Below are 17,426 nucleotides of genomic sequence, written 5' to 3' on the forward strand. Positions count from 1 at the left end.
TTAACTAAGATCTAGTTGAAATCTAGTTGAAACAAACCCATCACAATCTAAAAATCTATTTACCCTACAGTAGTCTCCCGATGCTCAGTGGTTGCACATCATCGTACAAGGGCTCAACTTCGGTTTTAAAAGTGGGGGATTATTATTATTACCATAACTTTTTAGGGGGGGTAAACACTCCAAACAGCCTACTCGACTGCTCGTAGGCATCCGCATGGTCCTAAAGCACACCGTTGCCTTGTTTAAAAAAAAATCACATTCCAATGAAAAACCTGGGGGGGACAAAAATACAATTTCAGAATGTGGTGGTGGTGGGGGGGTCCCCCCCGTACCCAGTGAAAGTTGCGCCCCTGCCATCGTACAATCACTTTTCAGATTTAAGAACATAACCAAAGAATGCTGCCAGCACAAACTTTAGAGCCGGGCTACAGAATGACGCAATCAAGTATATGATCCGTACCTTTGAGAATAATCTCTTGGTTGTAAAATTCTAAACGATTCGACTGGTCGTTAATCTCTAATTTGTATTACACTTTCCTCCATCGGGAAATAAGCAATGAGAACCTATGATCTGAAATACAAAACACTATGCCCATAGAGACAAGGTAGATCACGAAAATACTTTTGAGAGTTTTAATTGGAGGTTTTGGTCTGATATCTCGTTTCTTTATCATTGTGACACTTCTTTCCCTCCCATTAAATGGAGATCCCATTTGTATAACATGTTTATGATGGTTCCTGTGATAGGATAGAGGCAGCATACTTTATGCCCAAAATAGTTGACATACAACACAGACCTCATTCCTTGTGACTTGTCTTTGCAACTCAGAGTCACCAGAGTCACAATGACAGCCTAGGAACAGTGGGTTAACTGCCTTGTTCAGGGGCAGAACAACAGACTTTTACCTTGGGATTCGATCTTGAAAACTTTCGGTTACTAGTTCAACACTCTAACCACTAGGCTACCTGCTGACTTCTACTCCACAAACAACTAAAATAGTCTAATTATTTACTTCAAATGTTAGCTTCAGTGTTGCCTGTATGGTTCAAATAGACATATAATACACAGTCCCGTCAGAAAGCATTCACACCCCTTGACTTTTCCATATTTAATTGTGTTACAAAAGTGGGATTAAAATGGATTTAATTGTCATTTTTTTGTCAACAATCTACACAAAATACTCTGTAATGTCAAAGTGGAAGAAAAATTCCAACATTTGTAAAATATAGATGAAATATAAAACACATATATATATATATATATATATATCTTGATTACAGATGAAGTCGGAAGTTTACATACACTCAGGTTGGAGTCATTAAAACTAATTTTCAACCACTCCACAAATTTCTTGTTAACAAGCTATAGTTTTGGCAAGTCGGTTAGGACATCTACTTTGTGCATGACACAAGTAATTTTTCCAACAACTGTTTACAGACAGATTATTTCACTTATAATTCATTGTATTACAATTCCAGTGGGTCAGAAGTTTACATTCATTAAGATGACTGTGCCTTTAAACAGCTTGGAGAATTCAAAAAAATTATGTCATGGCTTTAGAAGCTTCTGATAGGCTAATTGACATCATTTGAGTCAATTGGAGGTGTACCTGAGGATGTATTTCAAGGCCTACCTTCAAACTCAGTGCCTCTTTGCTTGACATCATGGGAAAATCTAAAGAAATCAGCCAAGACCTCAGAAGAAAAATTGTAGACCTCCACAAGTCTGGTTCATTCCTGGGAGCAATTTCCAAACGCCTGAAGGTACCACGTTCATCTGTACAAACAATAGTACGCAAGTATAAACACCATGGGACCACGCAGCCATCATACCGCTCAGGAAGGAGACGCGTTCTGTCTCCTAGAGTTGAACGTACTTTGGTGCCAAAAGTGCAAATCAATCCCAGAACAACAACAAAGGGCCTTGTGTAGATGCTGGAGGAAATAGGTACAAAAGTATCTATATCCACAGTAAAACAAGTCCTATATCGACATAACCTGAAAGGCCGCTCAGCAAGGAAGAAGCCGCTGCTCTAAAACCGCCATAAAAATGCCAGACTACGGTTTGCAACTGCACATGGGGCGAAGATTGTAGTTTTTGGAGAAATGTCCTCTGGTCTGACAAAAATAGAACTGTTTGGCCATAATGACCATCGTTATGTTTGGAGGAAAAAGGAGGAGGCTTGCAAGCCGAAGAACATCATCACAACCGTGAAGCACGGGGGTGGCAACATCATGTTGTGGGGGTGCTTTGCTGCAGGAGGGACTGGTGCACTTCACGAAATAGATGGCATCATGAGGTAGGAAAATTATGTGCATATATTGAAGCAACATCTCAAGACATCAGTCAGGAAGTTAAAGCTTGGTCGCGAATGGGTCTTCCAAATGGACAATGACCCCAAGCATACTTCCAAAATTGTGGCAAAATGGCTTAAGGACAACAAAGTCATGGTATTGGAGTGGCCATCACAAAGCCCTGACCTCAATCCCATAGAAAATTTGTGGGCAGAACTGAAAAAGCGTATGCGAGCAAGGAGGTCTACAAACCTGACTCAGTTACACCAGCTCTGTCAGGAGGAATGGGCCAACATTCACCCAACTTATTGTGGGAAGCAATTCCAGTGTAGATTTGGCCTTGTGTTTTAGGTTATTGTCCTGCTGAAAGGTGAATTTATTTCCCAATGTCTCGTGGAAAGCAGACTGAACCAGGTTTCCTCTAGGATTTTGCCTGTGCTTAGCTGCATTTAGTTTATTTTTTATCCTGAAAATCTCCCCAGTCCTTAATGATTACAAGCATATCCATAACATGATGCATCCAGTAATTTTCAGTAATTTGTTGTACTGGATTCGCCTCAAACATAACACGTTGTATTCAGGACACCATCCGAAGTGTAATTAATAACTTCCCCATGCACAAAGGGATATTTAATGTTTATTTACGTTTTTTTATCCATATACCTATAGGTGCCCTTCTTTGTGAGGCATTGGAAAACCTCATTTTTCTTTGTGGTTGAATCTGTGTTTGAAATTCAATGATCAACTGAGGGACCTTACAGAATTGAATGTGTGGTACAGAGATGAGGTAGCCATTAAATTATGTTAAACACTGTTATTGCACATATAGTGAGTCCATGCAACTTGTTATGTGACTTGTTAAGCACATTTTCATTTTCATGAACTTATTTAGGCTTGCAATGAACTTATTTAGGCTTGCCATAACAAGGGGGTTGATTACTTATTGACTCAGGACATTTCAGCTTTTCATTTTGAATTAATTTAATTAATTCCCCTTTGACATTATGGGGTACTTACTGTGTGTAGGCCAGTGACCAAGAAATCTCAATGTAATCCATTTTAAATTCAGGCTGTAACACAACAAACTATGGAAAAAAGTCAACGGCTGTGAATACCTTCTGAAGGTACTGTAATATTAGTCTATTTCTTAACTCATGAAACCACAAATCCTTAGTTATTTAGGGAATACCTTTTGGCTCAGGAGCACCCCCGACCCAGGGGCAATAGCCCCGTTAAAGATTTTAAAAAACAACAAGAGATGCCACTGAGCATGTTATATCATTCCTTGACAACCTTCATTTACTTCTCTATAAGTTAAGCCCAAATACATCAAAATTCGTTACATCACGTCTTGGGTCAATACCAAGCTCAACTCCACTCCTTTCAACACAAAACACAAAATTCCCATGGCATGACAACATCCCAACTGCTATTCCCGTTCAAAAATTCTTGGTAAAGTTGTTGGCGGGTGGAGCGGGCCTGAGTGTCTGATGCCGGGGCCAGATGAAATACACCATGATCTACAGCCTCCAGCAGATGTCAAACACATTGTTGTGTGTTGTCTGGAGCGAAGAGGTAGACGATGCACATGTTTTATCAGAGGGCCCTTTAATCTTAAAGGTGCACCGTCCGCTGACAACTCCCAGTGCTGCTTTTCATAGGAATTCCTCTCCCTTTCTTTTTTTTGATAAAGAGAGAGAAAGATAGAGCGAGAGAGAGATAATTCTTCACCCTTTCAACTTGACACAAGTAATCTCTTCCACAAGAAATGCCATTGCTTTCACGGTCGGATTGTAACTTACCCGCTGTGACGCCGGATACGACCAAAGCCAACGGACGGACACTTGACACCTACTCTGACACCTACAATCGGCTCAGTCTTTGAGACTTGGATTTCTTGATTTTATTTTGGTGTATTTTTATCCCCAAGACACATTTTTGAGGGGTAATCTTATTGGTCACAGTCAGAGCCTCAGTGTTCCTGTATTCCTATACAGCTAAGTGATTACACACAAAGATGTTATGCTGATTTGCTGTGATTCAAAATTACCCTGTATACAGATGTCCAATGTGTGTTAATTTTTTGAATGATGTATGTGGGTTGCCTTTAGATTTCAACAAAAGGTGATGTATTGAAACATTTCACATTACATTTTGGTAGACACTCTCTTTAGGTTTACTTACAGTAGTGAGTACATACATTTGACATACCTTTTCACATTGGTCCCCCATGGGAATTGAACCCACAGCATTGGCATTGCAAGTGCCACGCTCTACCACCTGAGCCACACCTCCCCTGAAAAGACACACATGCACACACACCCACAGCACACTTTCTCACCTGGCGTAGCTATCCCCGGGTGGGATGAGCTCCTGGAAGAGCTGGAACTGGTAGAGGTAGAGAACCACCAGGTGTCCAGCACTGAAGATGGCCATGAGGACACACAGACAGCTGAAAATGAGCGGGTGGAAGGTCCGACAGAAGGACCACCAGGTACACAGGCCCAGGAAGGTGAAGAAGTACACCGCAGAGGTCAGGGAGGGAAGCATGATGCCTGGAACAGCACAGAAGCAGAGGGGGACATAGTGGCTGATAGAACATCACCAGTGAGACTGGATGGAGCAGTTTGCATTGTATTTCCTAATATTGACTTTACGTTGTTGTCCAATCGCATCTCTGATTTTTACATTTCACACCAGAGAATGAAAAATATGGCACCATCCTAGGTAAGGAAGTTTTACATTCTGTAAAGACTTTGGGAAACAAGGTTCATCCTAATCATTAATGTGTGTATTGTCTCATGCAAATGTTTAATATTGAATACTGAATGTTTCTAGGTAAAATGTCATTAAGTTCAATCAATGATTCATTCAAGTCAATTCAAGGAAATTAGAAATTGAGTAACTGCACTGCTCTGTTAATACGTTTGGGATTATCAGTCTTTCGTTTGAGTGAGGGCACTTACCTGTAAGGCCCAGTAATATGGTGACCACTACTTTCCCTGCAGTGGTAATAAGATTCCCAATGATCTCCTTGACTTTGGACGCCACCGCCGCTATCTGACGAAGGATTATCATCTTAGTGCTCTCCTCCTCTTCTTCACCTTCCCCTTCTTCCCCCTCTCCTGTCTCCTCCACCTCATGCCCAGTCATCTCTTCATCCCCGTGTTCATAGTCCTCCTCGAACACCAGGTCGTCCTCCTCCATCCACACCTCCTCCCTTTTCTCCTCCACCTCCACCTCCTCCCTTTTCTCCTCCTCCTCCTCCTCCCTTTTCTCCCACTCCTCCTCTTCTTCCTCATCCTCGTCTTCCTTCTTTTCCTGGGGAAAGAAGATGAATGCAATGAGTATCAACGCAGAAATTAATAACCTGTACACCCTGCTCCATTGAGTAGAAACGGCTTTGCTGAGTAGCCCTGCTTTGTTGAGGGAAATCAATCCAATAGACTGTGAAGACATAGTATTGGATGAAGTCAATGTATTGCCAATATGTCTGATACTTTTGAGTGTTTCTGTGTAGAGACAACAGAGCTGATCGAAAAACCCTGTCTAGCAGTTGATGCAGAACCATGTTGCAGCGAAGCTGCTGATAGAGGTTTTAAGGAGGGTTCGAGGAGTTATGTCCCATTGTAATGATTAATGAGAAGGGTTAGTGGAGAGATTACAGGTCTGTTTGACTGTGACATACAGCAGGACCGTACTCCGGCCATTTGAACTAGCTGTCTCTTTTTAAGGCATCAAACGACTAAACAAGTCTAATGACTGCCCCCAATTCAGCAAACCTGCACTTTTCACTGAACATCAGCCAGTGCGTGTTTTGATTTAAATAGCAATTATACTGTTGGCTATTTAAGACTGCTGCCATGCAAACCAGCATATGGATTGTAAATGGTTAGCTAGCATTCTGGTTTACATTAGCCATGAGCTATAGTGTACATCTCATTGCATTTAATAAAGGTCAGAACATAACATTGGTTCATAGCAGGCCATATGGTGAAGGTAACAAAGGGAAAAAGCTAAACAGATTGTTATGTGTATTCATAACATAAATCCCAGGAAAACAATATATGTTGACCTTGCGTCATTGCTGGTATCTTCTGTACTATATTATAGATGTTGCTCTCCTTCTCCCATTTATAAATAATACATATGTCAACAGGTGCATTTCAAATGTACATAAAGACGAATTATTAGCCTGTTTGTCTGTGCATTAGATTATAAAGTGACATGCGTTAGGCGAAAGACTCTCCTAACGAGGTTAGAGGAACATAAATGAATCTACTGGGACATAACAGGATGGATGAGCATTAAGAGAAATTAGATTAGGTGTGGGACGCTGGAGACGAGACAGAATGTGGGCTTCACCTCAAAAGCAGCAGTCAGACTAGCTGACTCCGAACTGTGGTAGATGCTCAACATTGGTTAACGTATGTTTTTATCATATGGACTTCAAATGTCAGTTGTTAAAACTCACTAGGGTACCTCACCTGGCCAACATCCAGTGAAATTGCAGAGCGCCAAATTCAAAAACAGAAATACTCATTATAAAAATGAATAAAACAAGTGTTATACATCGGTTTAAAGATGAACTTCTTGTTAATCCAACCTTGGTGTCTGATTTCAAAAAGGCTTTACGGCAGAAGCATACCATGCAATTATCTGAGAACAGCGCCCAGCAGACAAATCATTACAAACAGTAACCGGCCAAGTAGAGGAGTTACACAAGTCAGAAATAGTGATAAAATTAATCACTTACCTTTGATGATCTTCATATGGTTGCACTCACAAGACTCCCATTTACTCAATAAATGTTTGTTTTGTTCGATAAAGTCCATGTTTATATCCAAAAACCTCAGTTTTGTTCACCCGTATTGTTCAGTAATCCCCAGGCTCAAACGCAGTCCGTAAAATTAGTAGAAACATGTCAAACGATGTTTATAATCAATCGTCAGGTTGATTTGAGTCATAATACTCAATAATATTTCAACAGGACAATAACGTTGTCAATATAAAGGGTAAACAAGAAAGGCGCCCTCTCGGTCGCGTGCATGAAAAAGCTCTGGGACACTGAATGGTCCACTCATTCAGAGTGGTCTTACTCCCTAATTTTTCAGAATACACACCTGAAACTATTTCTAAAGACTGTTGATATCTAGTGGAAGCCATAGGAAGTGCAATTTGAGTCCTAAGTCAATGGATACTGTAATGGCATTCAATAGAAAACTACAAACATAAAAATATTATGGGACAGATTTTTCTCAGGTTTTCACCGGCCAAATCAGTTCTGTTATACTCACAGACATTATCTTAACAGTTTCGGAAACTTTAGAGTGCTTTCTATCCAAATCTACCAATTATATGCATATCATAGCTTCTGGGCCTGAGTAGCAGGCAGTTTACTTTGGGCATGCTTTTCATCCGGAAGTAAAAACAGTGCCCCCTATCCTAGTGAAGTTAATTCAATTTAGAAACAAGGCCATTTAGAAACACTTTAGATAAAGTGTTTAAAAATATACATGTTAGTTGCATAGTAGTTACAACTGTTATAGGTCTACCTGTTTGTAACGTTGTAACAATGTGTATTTACACCATAATTATACCTAGCCTACTTATATAAATATATAAATAGGTTTCAGGATCCTTTTCAACACTGGAAATGACCACAAGGTAGCAGACAATGGACAAAAGTATACCATTTATGTCACAAGAAGCAATATTTTACACAACCGTAAAAAACTAAAGCAGTGGTATAAAATTAAACTGTGATGGAGATTCAAATTGAACGCACCTGTTCTTTTACATACTTTGCACAAAAGATGTGTCAAGTAACATTGTGGATATTGTTCAAACAAAATATGAATGATATTCACTCAAGTCATAACAATCATTTAATTTATACAGCAGGCTTTGATGCTTACATCTAGAGGCATTAACCATAGGTTCACTGTCCAATGTATCAGTCCAAATAAACAATACACTGAAGCCATAACTATGAGGAAATACAATCCTGCTCGTCTGGAAGGGAAACACAAGAAACATGAAGGCTTCTGGGCATAGACATGTTATTTCTGGATTGGAATAATGGCCAAAAATTGTACGTTACCACAAAAAAGGAAATTCAAAGGGCCCTGGATTGGAATAGTTCAATGTTTGATATTTGTCATAATAAATAAAATTTGAAGGAAAAACTAAGAAAGTTTTGCTTCAGAAACAGACATCACCAATTAGATAAAAAGCTCCCATTTCTGAACACAGAAAAAGCTAACTATTGCTAAAGAACTAAACTATTCTTCAGAAAAAAAGTGTTGTCATATGGATACATGTGGTCATCTGAGATTAATTGGCATAATTTCCTAAAAACATTTTTCTCTCATGGTTCATATAGACACATAATAGTCCAACGTGTGAGATGAAAGAATCTTTGGGGATTCGGCTGAGAACTCTCGACCCTCGTTCAGTCACTGTTGCTGTAGTGGGAACCTCAAACTGGACCATGGTTAAACCATATCTAAACCAGGTTGATCCTTTCAACAGCACACTCTGGTTTAATATCTACACTGCAGTCAGCAATTACAGAACTGAAATAAAAAAAAACATTAGTGCAGCCTAATCACTTGTTTATTTGAAAGGGGCCTACATGGTAATTTTTTAAAATCTGCCTACATATTTCCCCTACTCTATATTTATTATACCACCACAATGAATGAGCGCTCTGTGGGATCACTCGCCGCCCTATCGCAAAATCTCCACAGAGTAACACAAACAAGTCTTTCTCGCTAGAGCCTGAGAGAAAATACCAAAGTCAGTAATCTGCTCACTATCGGCCGTGGCATATCGTAATTGATCAAACAAGTTGCGTTTGATGAAGCCCGGTTTATTTAACCGTGGCAACTGCTCCCATGTGGCCGTCGGGTGGCCGCGCCAATGCAGCTTGCAGCTGGGAGTTCAAACCCCAAAGCTCAACAGAGGAGGCAGCGAAAGAACCAAAGGCTCCCTAATGAACCTCCTGAGGGATCAGATTCCACATCGTCCTCCCGGCTCTCACAAACAGGCTCTCAGTCTGTCCACAGGCTGCACCTACTGAAACATACCATATCACTAACACACTGTGAGATGATGGAGGTGGTGGCTGGAGTCAGTGGGGTTTAATGTAGCCAGTCTAGACGTCAGCACCTCCCCTGGTAGGTCTACTGCTGGTTCATTGTACAGCATTATGACTAGTACATACTACCAGTTCACTGTACAGTATTATGACTAGTACATACTGCCGGTTCACTGTACAGTATTATAACTAGTACATACTGCCGGTTCACTGTACAGTATTATAACTAGTACATACTGCCGGTTCACTGTACAGTATTATAACTAGTTCATACTACCGGTTGACTGTACAGTATTATAACTAGTACATACTGCCGGTTCATTGTACAGTATTATAACTAGTACATACTAGTAAATAGTTTCTGTTTTCAACTGACCAAAAATATTGTCAGACTACTATTGCATACTACTACATCATCTTACTACATTACTTTTCTATCAAGCCTTGTACTTTTGCCACAAAAAATGAGGATATTTGCTTTTACTAAGCCTTTAAGCATGTGAAAAACTTAAGGGATATTGCAAGAAGTGGGCAGGCCTGTCGAGTGAAGCCACAAAGGCCGAATCCAATTCTATGTCCCCAACCACAAGCCTCAGTTTAGTATCTTACAAATGACACATATAAAACCCAAGGGAAACCCCACACCAAATGCATTGGGAACCATTCAGCTGTTCAGCCAGTTCTCTGTAAATTAGTCTATTGGTAAAGCCACAAATAACCAGATCAGACGTTGAGGCTTCTAAGGCTCCTATGAACAATAACATCCAGTGGTCCTGCTTGGTTCAGATGGTAAGACAGAGCTGCTAGCAATCGGTTTTCCTGTTTTACATCCATAGGCTTATTTTTATTATTTTTTATTTTACCCCCCTTTTCTCCCCAATTTTGTGGTATCCAATTGTTAGTAGCTACTATCTTGTCTCATCGCTACAACTCCGTACGGGCTCGGGAGAGGCGAAGGTTGAAAGCCATGCGTCCTCCGAAACGCAACCTAACCAAGCCGCACTGTGAGATGACTTGGAATACCGCATTAGTGCCCGACCTCACTAACGTTCTTGTGGCTGAATGGAAGCAAGTCCCCGCAGCAATGTTCCAACATCGAGTGGAAAGCCTTCCCAGAAGAGTGGAGGCTGTTATAGCAGCAAAGGGGAGACCAACTCCATAATAATGCCCATGATTTTGGAATGAGATGTTCAACAAGCAGGCGTCCACATACTTTTGGTCATGTAGTGTATGAGCTTGTCTGACTACCACGCTTCCTGCTGCCAACTTCACATTTTAGAATCTCCTAAAAGAGCTACAAGATGGCTTTTCGACATTCATTAGTAAATAATCCTACATTCTGGGATCAATTTGAAATGTAACTAAATTAATTAATAATGATCAATACAAATTAAGTAGATGACCTCTGGATTCTATGGGATGCTACCAAAGGTTTTGTTAAAAATAATGCAACTGCATTTGCATCTGGGTTGAGTGAATTACAATTAAAGAATATATCAGGCTATTGCATCCCCCCAATAGTCCAAATGTGAAATGCGTACCCTTGCCGATATCATGGACAGAAAGGGTGCAGCATTCCAAGATTGGAAAGATACACACACATTACCAGGCAACTTATTTTTTTTCTATATTTACAATTTAGGTCAGCTATGCTGGTCTATGGTCCCTTGGGAATCCCAACCACCGAACCATCCAATGATGGGATTTCTAAATCAATTGTAAATATGAGCTCCCGAAAGGACTGATCTCTATAATATACAGTATATTAACGACTACTGGAAAGCTCATATTCTGGATGGAAACATGTTAGCTGGTTCTACACCTGCATTGCTTGCTGTTTGGGGTTTTAGGCTGGGTTTCTGTACAGCACTTTGAGATATCAGCTGATGTACGAAGGGCTATATAAATACATTTGATTTGATTTGATTTGAAGGAAGGGGTTGGGAGATTAGGGGTGGAGGCCCACTTCATTTTTTGTTTTGTTTTTCTGTTTATACTAAGGTTATTATTATTATTATGATTAAATGATAAAAAAATGATAAATTGTTTGTAGTTATGTACCTTTTGCTATGTTTTCCTTAATTTAGTCACAAAAAAAGACACCACTGGTCCACTGATCTATTGCGTTACACTGAGTATACCAAACATTAAGAACAGCTGCTCTTTCCATGACATAGACTGACCAGGTGAATCCAGGTGAAAGCTATGATCCCTTATTGATGTCACTTGTTAAATCCTCTTCAGTCAGTGTAGACGAAGGGGAGGAGACCGGTTAAAGAAGGATTTTTAAGCTTTGAGACAATTGAGACATGGACTGTGTATCTGTGTCATTGAGAGAGTGAATGGGCAAGACAAAATATTTAAGTGTCTTTGAACGGAGTATGGTAGTAGGTGCCAGATGCACCCGGTTTGTGTCAAGAACGACAACATTGCTGGGTTTTTCACGCTCAACAGATCCCTGTGTGTGTCAAGAATGGTCATCCACCCAAAGGACATCCTGTCAACTTGACACAACTGTGGAAAGCATTGGAGTCCATGCACCAACGAATTGAGTCTGTTCTGACGTCAAAAGGGGGGAGTGCAAGTCAATATTAGGAAGGTGTTCCTAATGTTTTGTACACTCAGTGTATGTGTATAACTTGATGTGATGAGTATTATCACATCAATAAAAATACCAGTATAAAAAAAAAATGTATAAGCTTTAAAAAAGTTGGCACCATTGCATGGACAGGGCAGGGGAAGGGGAATGCTTTAAAAGGCAATTAGGCACATTATTTGGCATGTCCAAGAATATTTTCCCTCAGCTACAACAAAATTGATCTTATCTGAAGTAAAGCCCTTGTCACATATAGTACATTCAGAAAGTACTCAGACCCACTGACTTTTCCACATGTTGTTATGTTGCAGCTTTATTCAAAAATGGATGAAATAAAACAAAATTCCTCATTAATCTACACACAACACCCCATAATGACAAAGCGAAAGCTGTTTTTTAGAAATGTTTGCATATTTATTAAAAATAAAAAACAGAAATACCTTATTTACATAAGTATTCAGAGCCTTTGCTATGAGACTCGAAATTGAGCTCAGGTGAATCCTGTTTCCATTGATCGTCCTTGAGATGTTTCTACAACTTGATTGGAGTCCACCTGTGGTAAATTCAATTGATTGGACATGATTTGGAAAGGCACACACCTGTCTATATAAGGTCCCACAGTTGACAGTGCATGTCAGAGCAAAAACCAAGCCATGAGGTTGAAGGAATTGTTCGTGGAGCTCCAAGACAGGATTGTGTTGAGGCACAGATCTTGGGAATGGTATCAAAAAATGTCTGCAGCATTGAAGGTCTCCAAGAAGACAGTGGCCTCCATAATTTTTAAATTGAAGAAGTTTGGAACCACCAAGACTTGCTAGTGCTGGCCGCCCGGCCAAACTGAGCAATCGGGGGAGAAGGGCCTTGGTCAGGGAGGTGACCAAGAACTCGATGGTCACTCTGACAGTGCTCCAGAGTTCCTCTGTGGGGATGGGAGAACCTTCCAGTAGGACAACCATCTCTGCAGCACTCCACCAATCAGGCCTTTATGGTAGTGGCCAGACGGAATCCACTCCTCAGTCAAAGGCACATGGCAGCCCGCTGGGACTGGGAGATTAGTCAGGATCGAGGAAAAGATGTATGGAGCGAAGTACAGAGAGATCCTTGATGAAAACCTGCACTGTAGCAATCAGGACCTCAGACTAGGGTGAAGGTTCACCTTCCAACAGGACAATGACGCTAAGCACACAGTCAAGACAACGCAGGAGTGGCTTTGGGACAAGTCTCTGAATTTTCTTGAGTGGCCCAACCAGAGCCCAGACTTGAACCCGATCGAACTTCTCTGGAGAAACCTGAAAATAGCTGTGCAGCAACGTTCCCCATCCAACCTGACAGAGCTTGCGAGGATTTGCATAGAAGAACAGGAGAAACTCCCCAAATACAGGTGTGCCAAGCTTGCAGCGTCAAACCCAAGAAGACTCGAGGCTGTAATCGCTACCAAAGGTGCTTCAACAAAGTACTGAGTAAAGGTTCTTAATACTTATGTTAATGTGATATTTCAGTTGTTTATTTAATACATTTGAATAAGGCTATAACGTAACCAAATGTGGAAACAGTCAAGGGGTCTGAATGCACTGTATATGGGATCGGTAACATAGCGACTCATTAATCTTAGACCCTAAAGATATCAAACTAAGAGGGGCCCCTAGATTTAAGGCAGAGTGAACTATAGGTGGAGCCCCCCTGTAACGGGTCATGGGTGAAGATTAGGATCAGAGTGGTGGGTTTCAGTAGGCATCAGTAGCGGCCACCATTGTCTTGTCCCTTTCCTACAGTAGCTTCTAGCTAGTATCAGCTAGCTACATCTGTAACTAGTTAACTACCATTGACTAGCCTACAGACTAGCCCACAGGTCCATGGACTAACTTTAGCATCAGAGTGAGCCTGTACATTGGCAAGTGTGATGACTAGGCTGTGGAGTTGTGAGAGAGCCAGCCAGTGATCAGAGCAGAGCAGAAAGCAGTACAGCGGGGCAGTATGGTGGTGAGGTTCTAATTAGCCCCTGAGTCATACAGCTGTAAAGGACCCTGCCAAGGGAGGGTGGGGGGGGCACATACCAACTCATTACCACTCCACAACACGCTGTACACTTGGAAAGAACACGTCCCCACACTTATTTTATTAGGGGAGAGGGAGTAGGGAGAGAGAGAGAGAGAGAGAGAGTGCGAGAGAGAGAGAGAGAGAGAGAGAGAGAGAGAAGAGGGGGAAAGTTTGGAGCAGGAGCCCGGTCCTGGCACTGAGATTCTTTCACTGGCACCAGATGAGGAGCAGTGAGAATACGAGTCACCAGATGAGGAGTGGTGAAGATACGAGCTAACAGATGAGTGGTGAAGATACGAGCCACCAGATGAGGGGCGGTGAGAATACGAGCCACCAAATGAGAAGCGGTGAAGATACGAGCCACCAGATGAGGAGCGGTGAAGATACGAGCCACCAGATGAGGAGCGGTGAAGATGCAATCCACCAAGCACATGGCAGCAGAGTGAGAGATGATACAGAGTGGATAAGAGAGGAAGAGTGGACAGGTTAATAGGAGATAAGGGGAAACTATAGAAGACTAGAGGCATGGAAAGAGGACAGGAGATAATAAAACATGAGAGGAGGAGAGGAAAGGACATACAGGAAGAGAGAGGAAAAAGAGGGAGATGTAAGAAAGAGAGGAGTCTGGTAACCCTAGCACAAAATAAAATGTATGCACTCACTACTGTACGTCGCTCTGTACGTCGCACTACTGTACGTCCCCTTATCACCTATTAACCTGTCCTCTCTAAATTACTAAAATGTTCATGTGAAATGTAGCACTGCCGCTGTCGAAAACACAACCCCAGCTAATGTCGACCAGATGTGTCTCCTTCCCCTGGCGCTGGAATGCAAATGTATTGTTAATGGGAGCAAAACAGACAAAGATTAGGAAGTGCTGGTGCGCTGTGAGCGGCACATTCCGCGGCAACACAAATATTGAGCTAAGACTAATGTTGCACGAATTAGGATTTTCGCAGGATTACAGTGCCTTTTGTAAACTATTCAGACCGCTTTACTTTTTCAACATTTTGGTAGGTTACAGCCTTATTCTAAAATTGGAGAGGAAAAATCTACACACAATACCCCATAACAAAGCAAAAACAGGATTTTAGATTTTTTTGCTAATAAAAAATAAAAAAACGGAACTAATACATTTACATAAGTATTCAGAACCTTTACTCAGTACTTTGTTGAAGCACCTTTGGTAGCGATTACAGCCACGAGTCTTCTTGGGTATGATGCTATATGCTTGGCACACCTGTATATAGACAGGTGTGTGCCTTTCCAAATCATGTCCAATCAATTGAATTTACCACAGGTGTACTCCAATCAAGTTGTAGAAACATCTCAAGGATGATCAATGGAAACAGGATGCACCTGAGCTCAATTTTGAGTCTCATAGCAAAGGGTCTGAATACTTATGTAAATAAGGTATTTCTGTTTATGTTTTTTATAAAACTGTTTTTACTTTGTCATTATGGGTATTGTGTGTAGATTATTTAATACATTTTAGAAAAAGGCTGTAATGTAACAAAATGTGGAAAAGGTCAAGGGGTCTGAATACTTTCGGAAGGCATGTGTTCTTGCTGTTTAGGCACGCACGATTCCGTCGGCATCGGAGAGGCATCGGAGAGGCATCGGAGAGGCATCGGAGAGGGGTTTAGTCAGTTGGCGTTTAGACAGCTCTGTGATTAACACACAGAGAAAGTCAAAAATAGTAGTGGTGGGGATTACACAAACACATCCCTAAAATTAGGCATGAAAAATGGACCTCAGACTTCAGTCAAAGTGAATTATTGAATTACAGATGGACAGCCAACGAGAGAGAGAGAGAGAGAGAGAGAGAGACGGAGAGCTGTGCCCATGGAGACAGGAGCCCAACATTGGGAGCCGAGCATCTTTTTAATAAAGGTAATGCTTTTATGTCACAGAGTCAGACAGAGTCAGACATAACATGAACCACACACTCCACTTAGAGTAAAAGACATTAGGCGGTGGATATTAATGTTGTGTTTCCTGTGTCCTGCCAACAGTCAATCAGTCTGGTGCCTCACCTGTCACTGTATCACGGTCTCAGAGGCATCCCATACATGTAATGACTGTGACTCACCCTGGCACCACATAAATCAGGCTGGTGTCAAAGCAGGCCATCTATACGCCAATGATTGCAAAACAAGATGTGGCTCAAGGAGGGAGGAGAAAACCATCAAGAGTAAACACATGACATGCCAAAACGGTGGGAGAAAACTAGGCAGAGTGTTTGCAGCCGGGTGAAATACTGGCCTATGACACAGGGAGGGGGGGAGAAAACTAGGCAGAGTGTTTACAGCCACGTCAAATACTGGCCTATGAGACAGAGGAGGAGAAAACTAGGGAGAGTGTTAGCAGCCAGGTCAAATACTGGCCTATGAGACAGAGGGGGAGAAAACTAGCCAGAGTGTTAGCAGCCAGGTCAAATACTGGCCTATGAGACAGAGGGGGAGAAAACTAGCCAGAGTGTTAGCAGCCCGGTGAAATACTGGCCTATGAGACGGAGGAGACGCCAAAATCAGAGAATAAGGAAAAAAATAAGCAGGACTCCAAGACTTTTTGCAAAAGCTGGTTTGAGCCACATGGCCGAAAACAGCTCGACCTTGGAACAGGACGCACGCTGGTATGTGTCAAATGAAGGCAGAAAAAAACAGAGAGTTGCAGGGAACGGGCCACATAACGAAGGCCAAACGAAGGTGCCAGGGAGCTATGGATCAATCGAGGCATTGTGGAAGACGGTACTCAAGTTAAAGTCAAAGAGCAGAACCGAGTCACACAAGCCCAAGGTCGCAGAGGGTCACCAGGGGTCAGGAGAGGGGGTGCCTTCAGAAAGTATTCATAGCCCTTGACTTATTCCACATTTTATTGTGCTCCAGCCTGAATTCAAAATTGATTAAATAGATGACAATGTGAAAACATGTTTTTAGAAATGTTGGCAAATGTATTGAAGATAAAATACAGATATCTAATTTACATAAGTATTAACACCACTTTTTAGAAGCACCTTTGGCAACGATTACAACTGTGAGTCTTTCTTGGTTAGTCTCTAAGAGATTTCCACACCTGGATTGTGCAACATTTGCCCACTATTCAAGCAAACTGGTTGTTGATCATTGCTAGACAACCATTTTCAGGTCTTGCCATAGATTTTCAAGTAGATTTAAGTCAAAAGAGTAACTCGGCATCCCAGGGACATTCACTTTCTTTTTGGTAAGCAACCCCAGTGTAGATTTGGCCTTGTGTTTTAGGTTATTTTCCTGCTGAAAGGTGAATTCATCTCCCAGTGTCTGGTGGAAAGCAAACTGAACCAGGTTTTCCTCTAGGATTTTGCCTGTGCTTAGCTGTCACGTTCTGACCTTAGTTCCTTTGTTTTGTCTTTGTTTT

At 41.5% G+C, this 17,426-nt stretch overlaps 1 protein-coding gene and 1 non-coding gene across 2 annotated transcripts in view; both read right to left on the reverse strand.

The window, feature by feature from the left end:
- The window catches only part of LOC139367035 (piezo-type mechanosensitive ion channel component 2-like), a 137,496-nt gene that overhangs the window by 43,383 nt on the left and 76,687 nt on the right, over positions 1-17,426 (reverse strand). The window contains exons 6-7 of the mRNA XM_071104971.1: positions 5,262-5,616; positions 4,637-4,850 (exon numbers count right to left, since the gene is read on the reverse strand). Of these exons, the coding sequence (XP_070961072.1) occupies positions 4,637-4,850; positions 5,262-5,616 (569 nt within the window). The remainder of the gene's footprint in view (positions 1-4,636; positions 4,851-5,261; positions 5,617-17,426) is intronic.
- Positions 4,517-4,587, reverse strand: trnaa-ugc (transfer RNA alanine (anticodon UGC)). Its single transcript has one exon. It is a non-coding gene; the product is annotated as a tRNA-Ala (tRNA).

Source organism: Oncorhynchus clarkii, chromosome 15, assembly GCF_045791955.1.
Source record: "Oncorhynchus clarkii lewisi isolate Uvic-CL-2024 chromosome 15, UVic_Ocla_1.0, whole genome shotgun sequence".
In the NCBI taxonomy this organism is placed as follows: domain Eukaryota; kingdom Metazoa; phylum Chordata; class Actinopteri; order Salmoniformes; family Salmonidae; genus Oncorhynchus; species Oncorhynchus clarkii.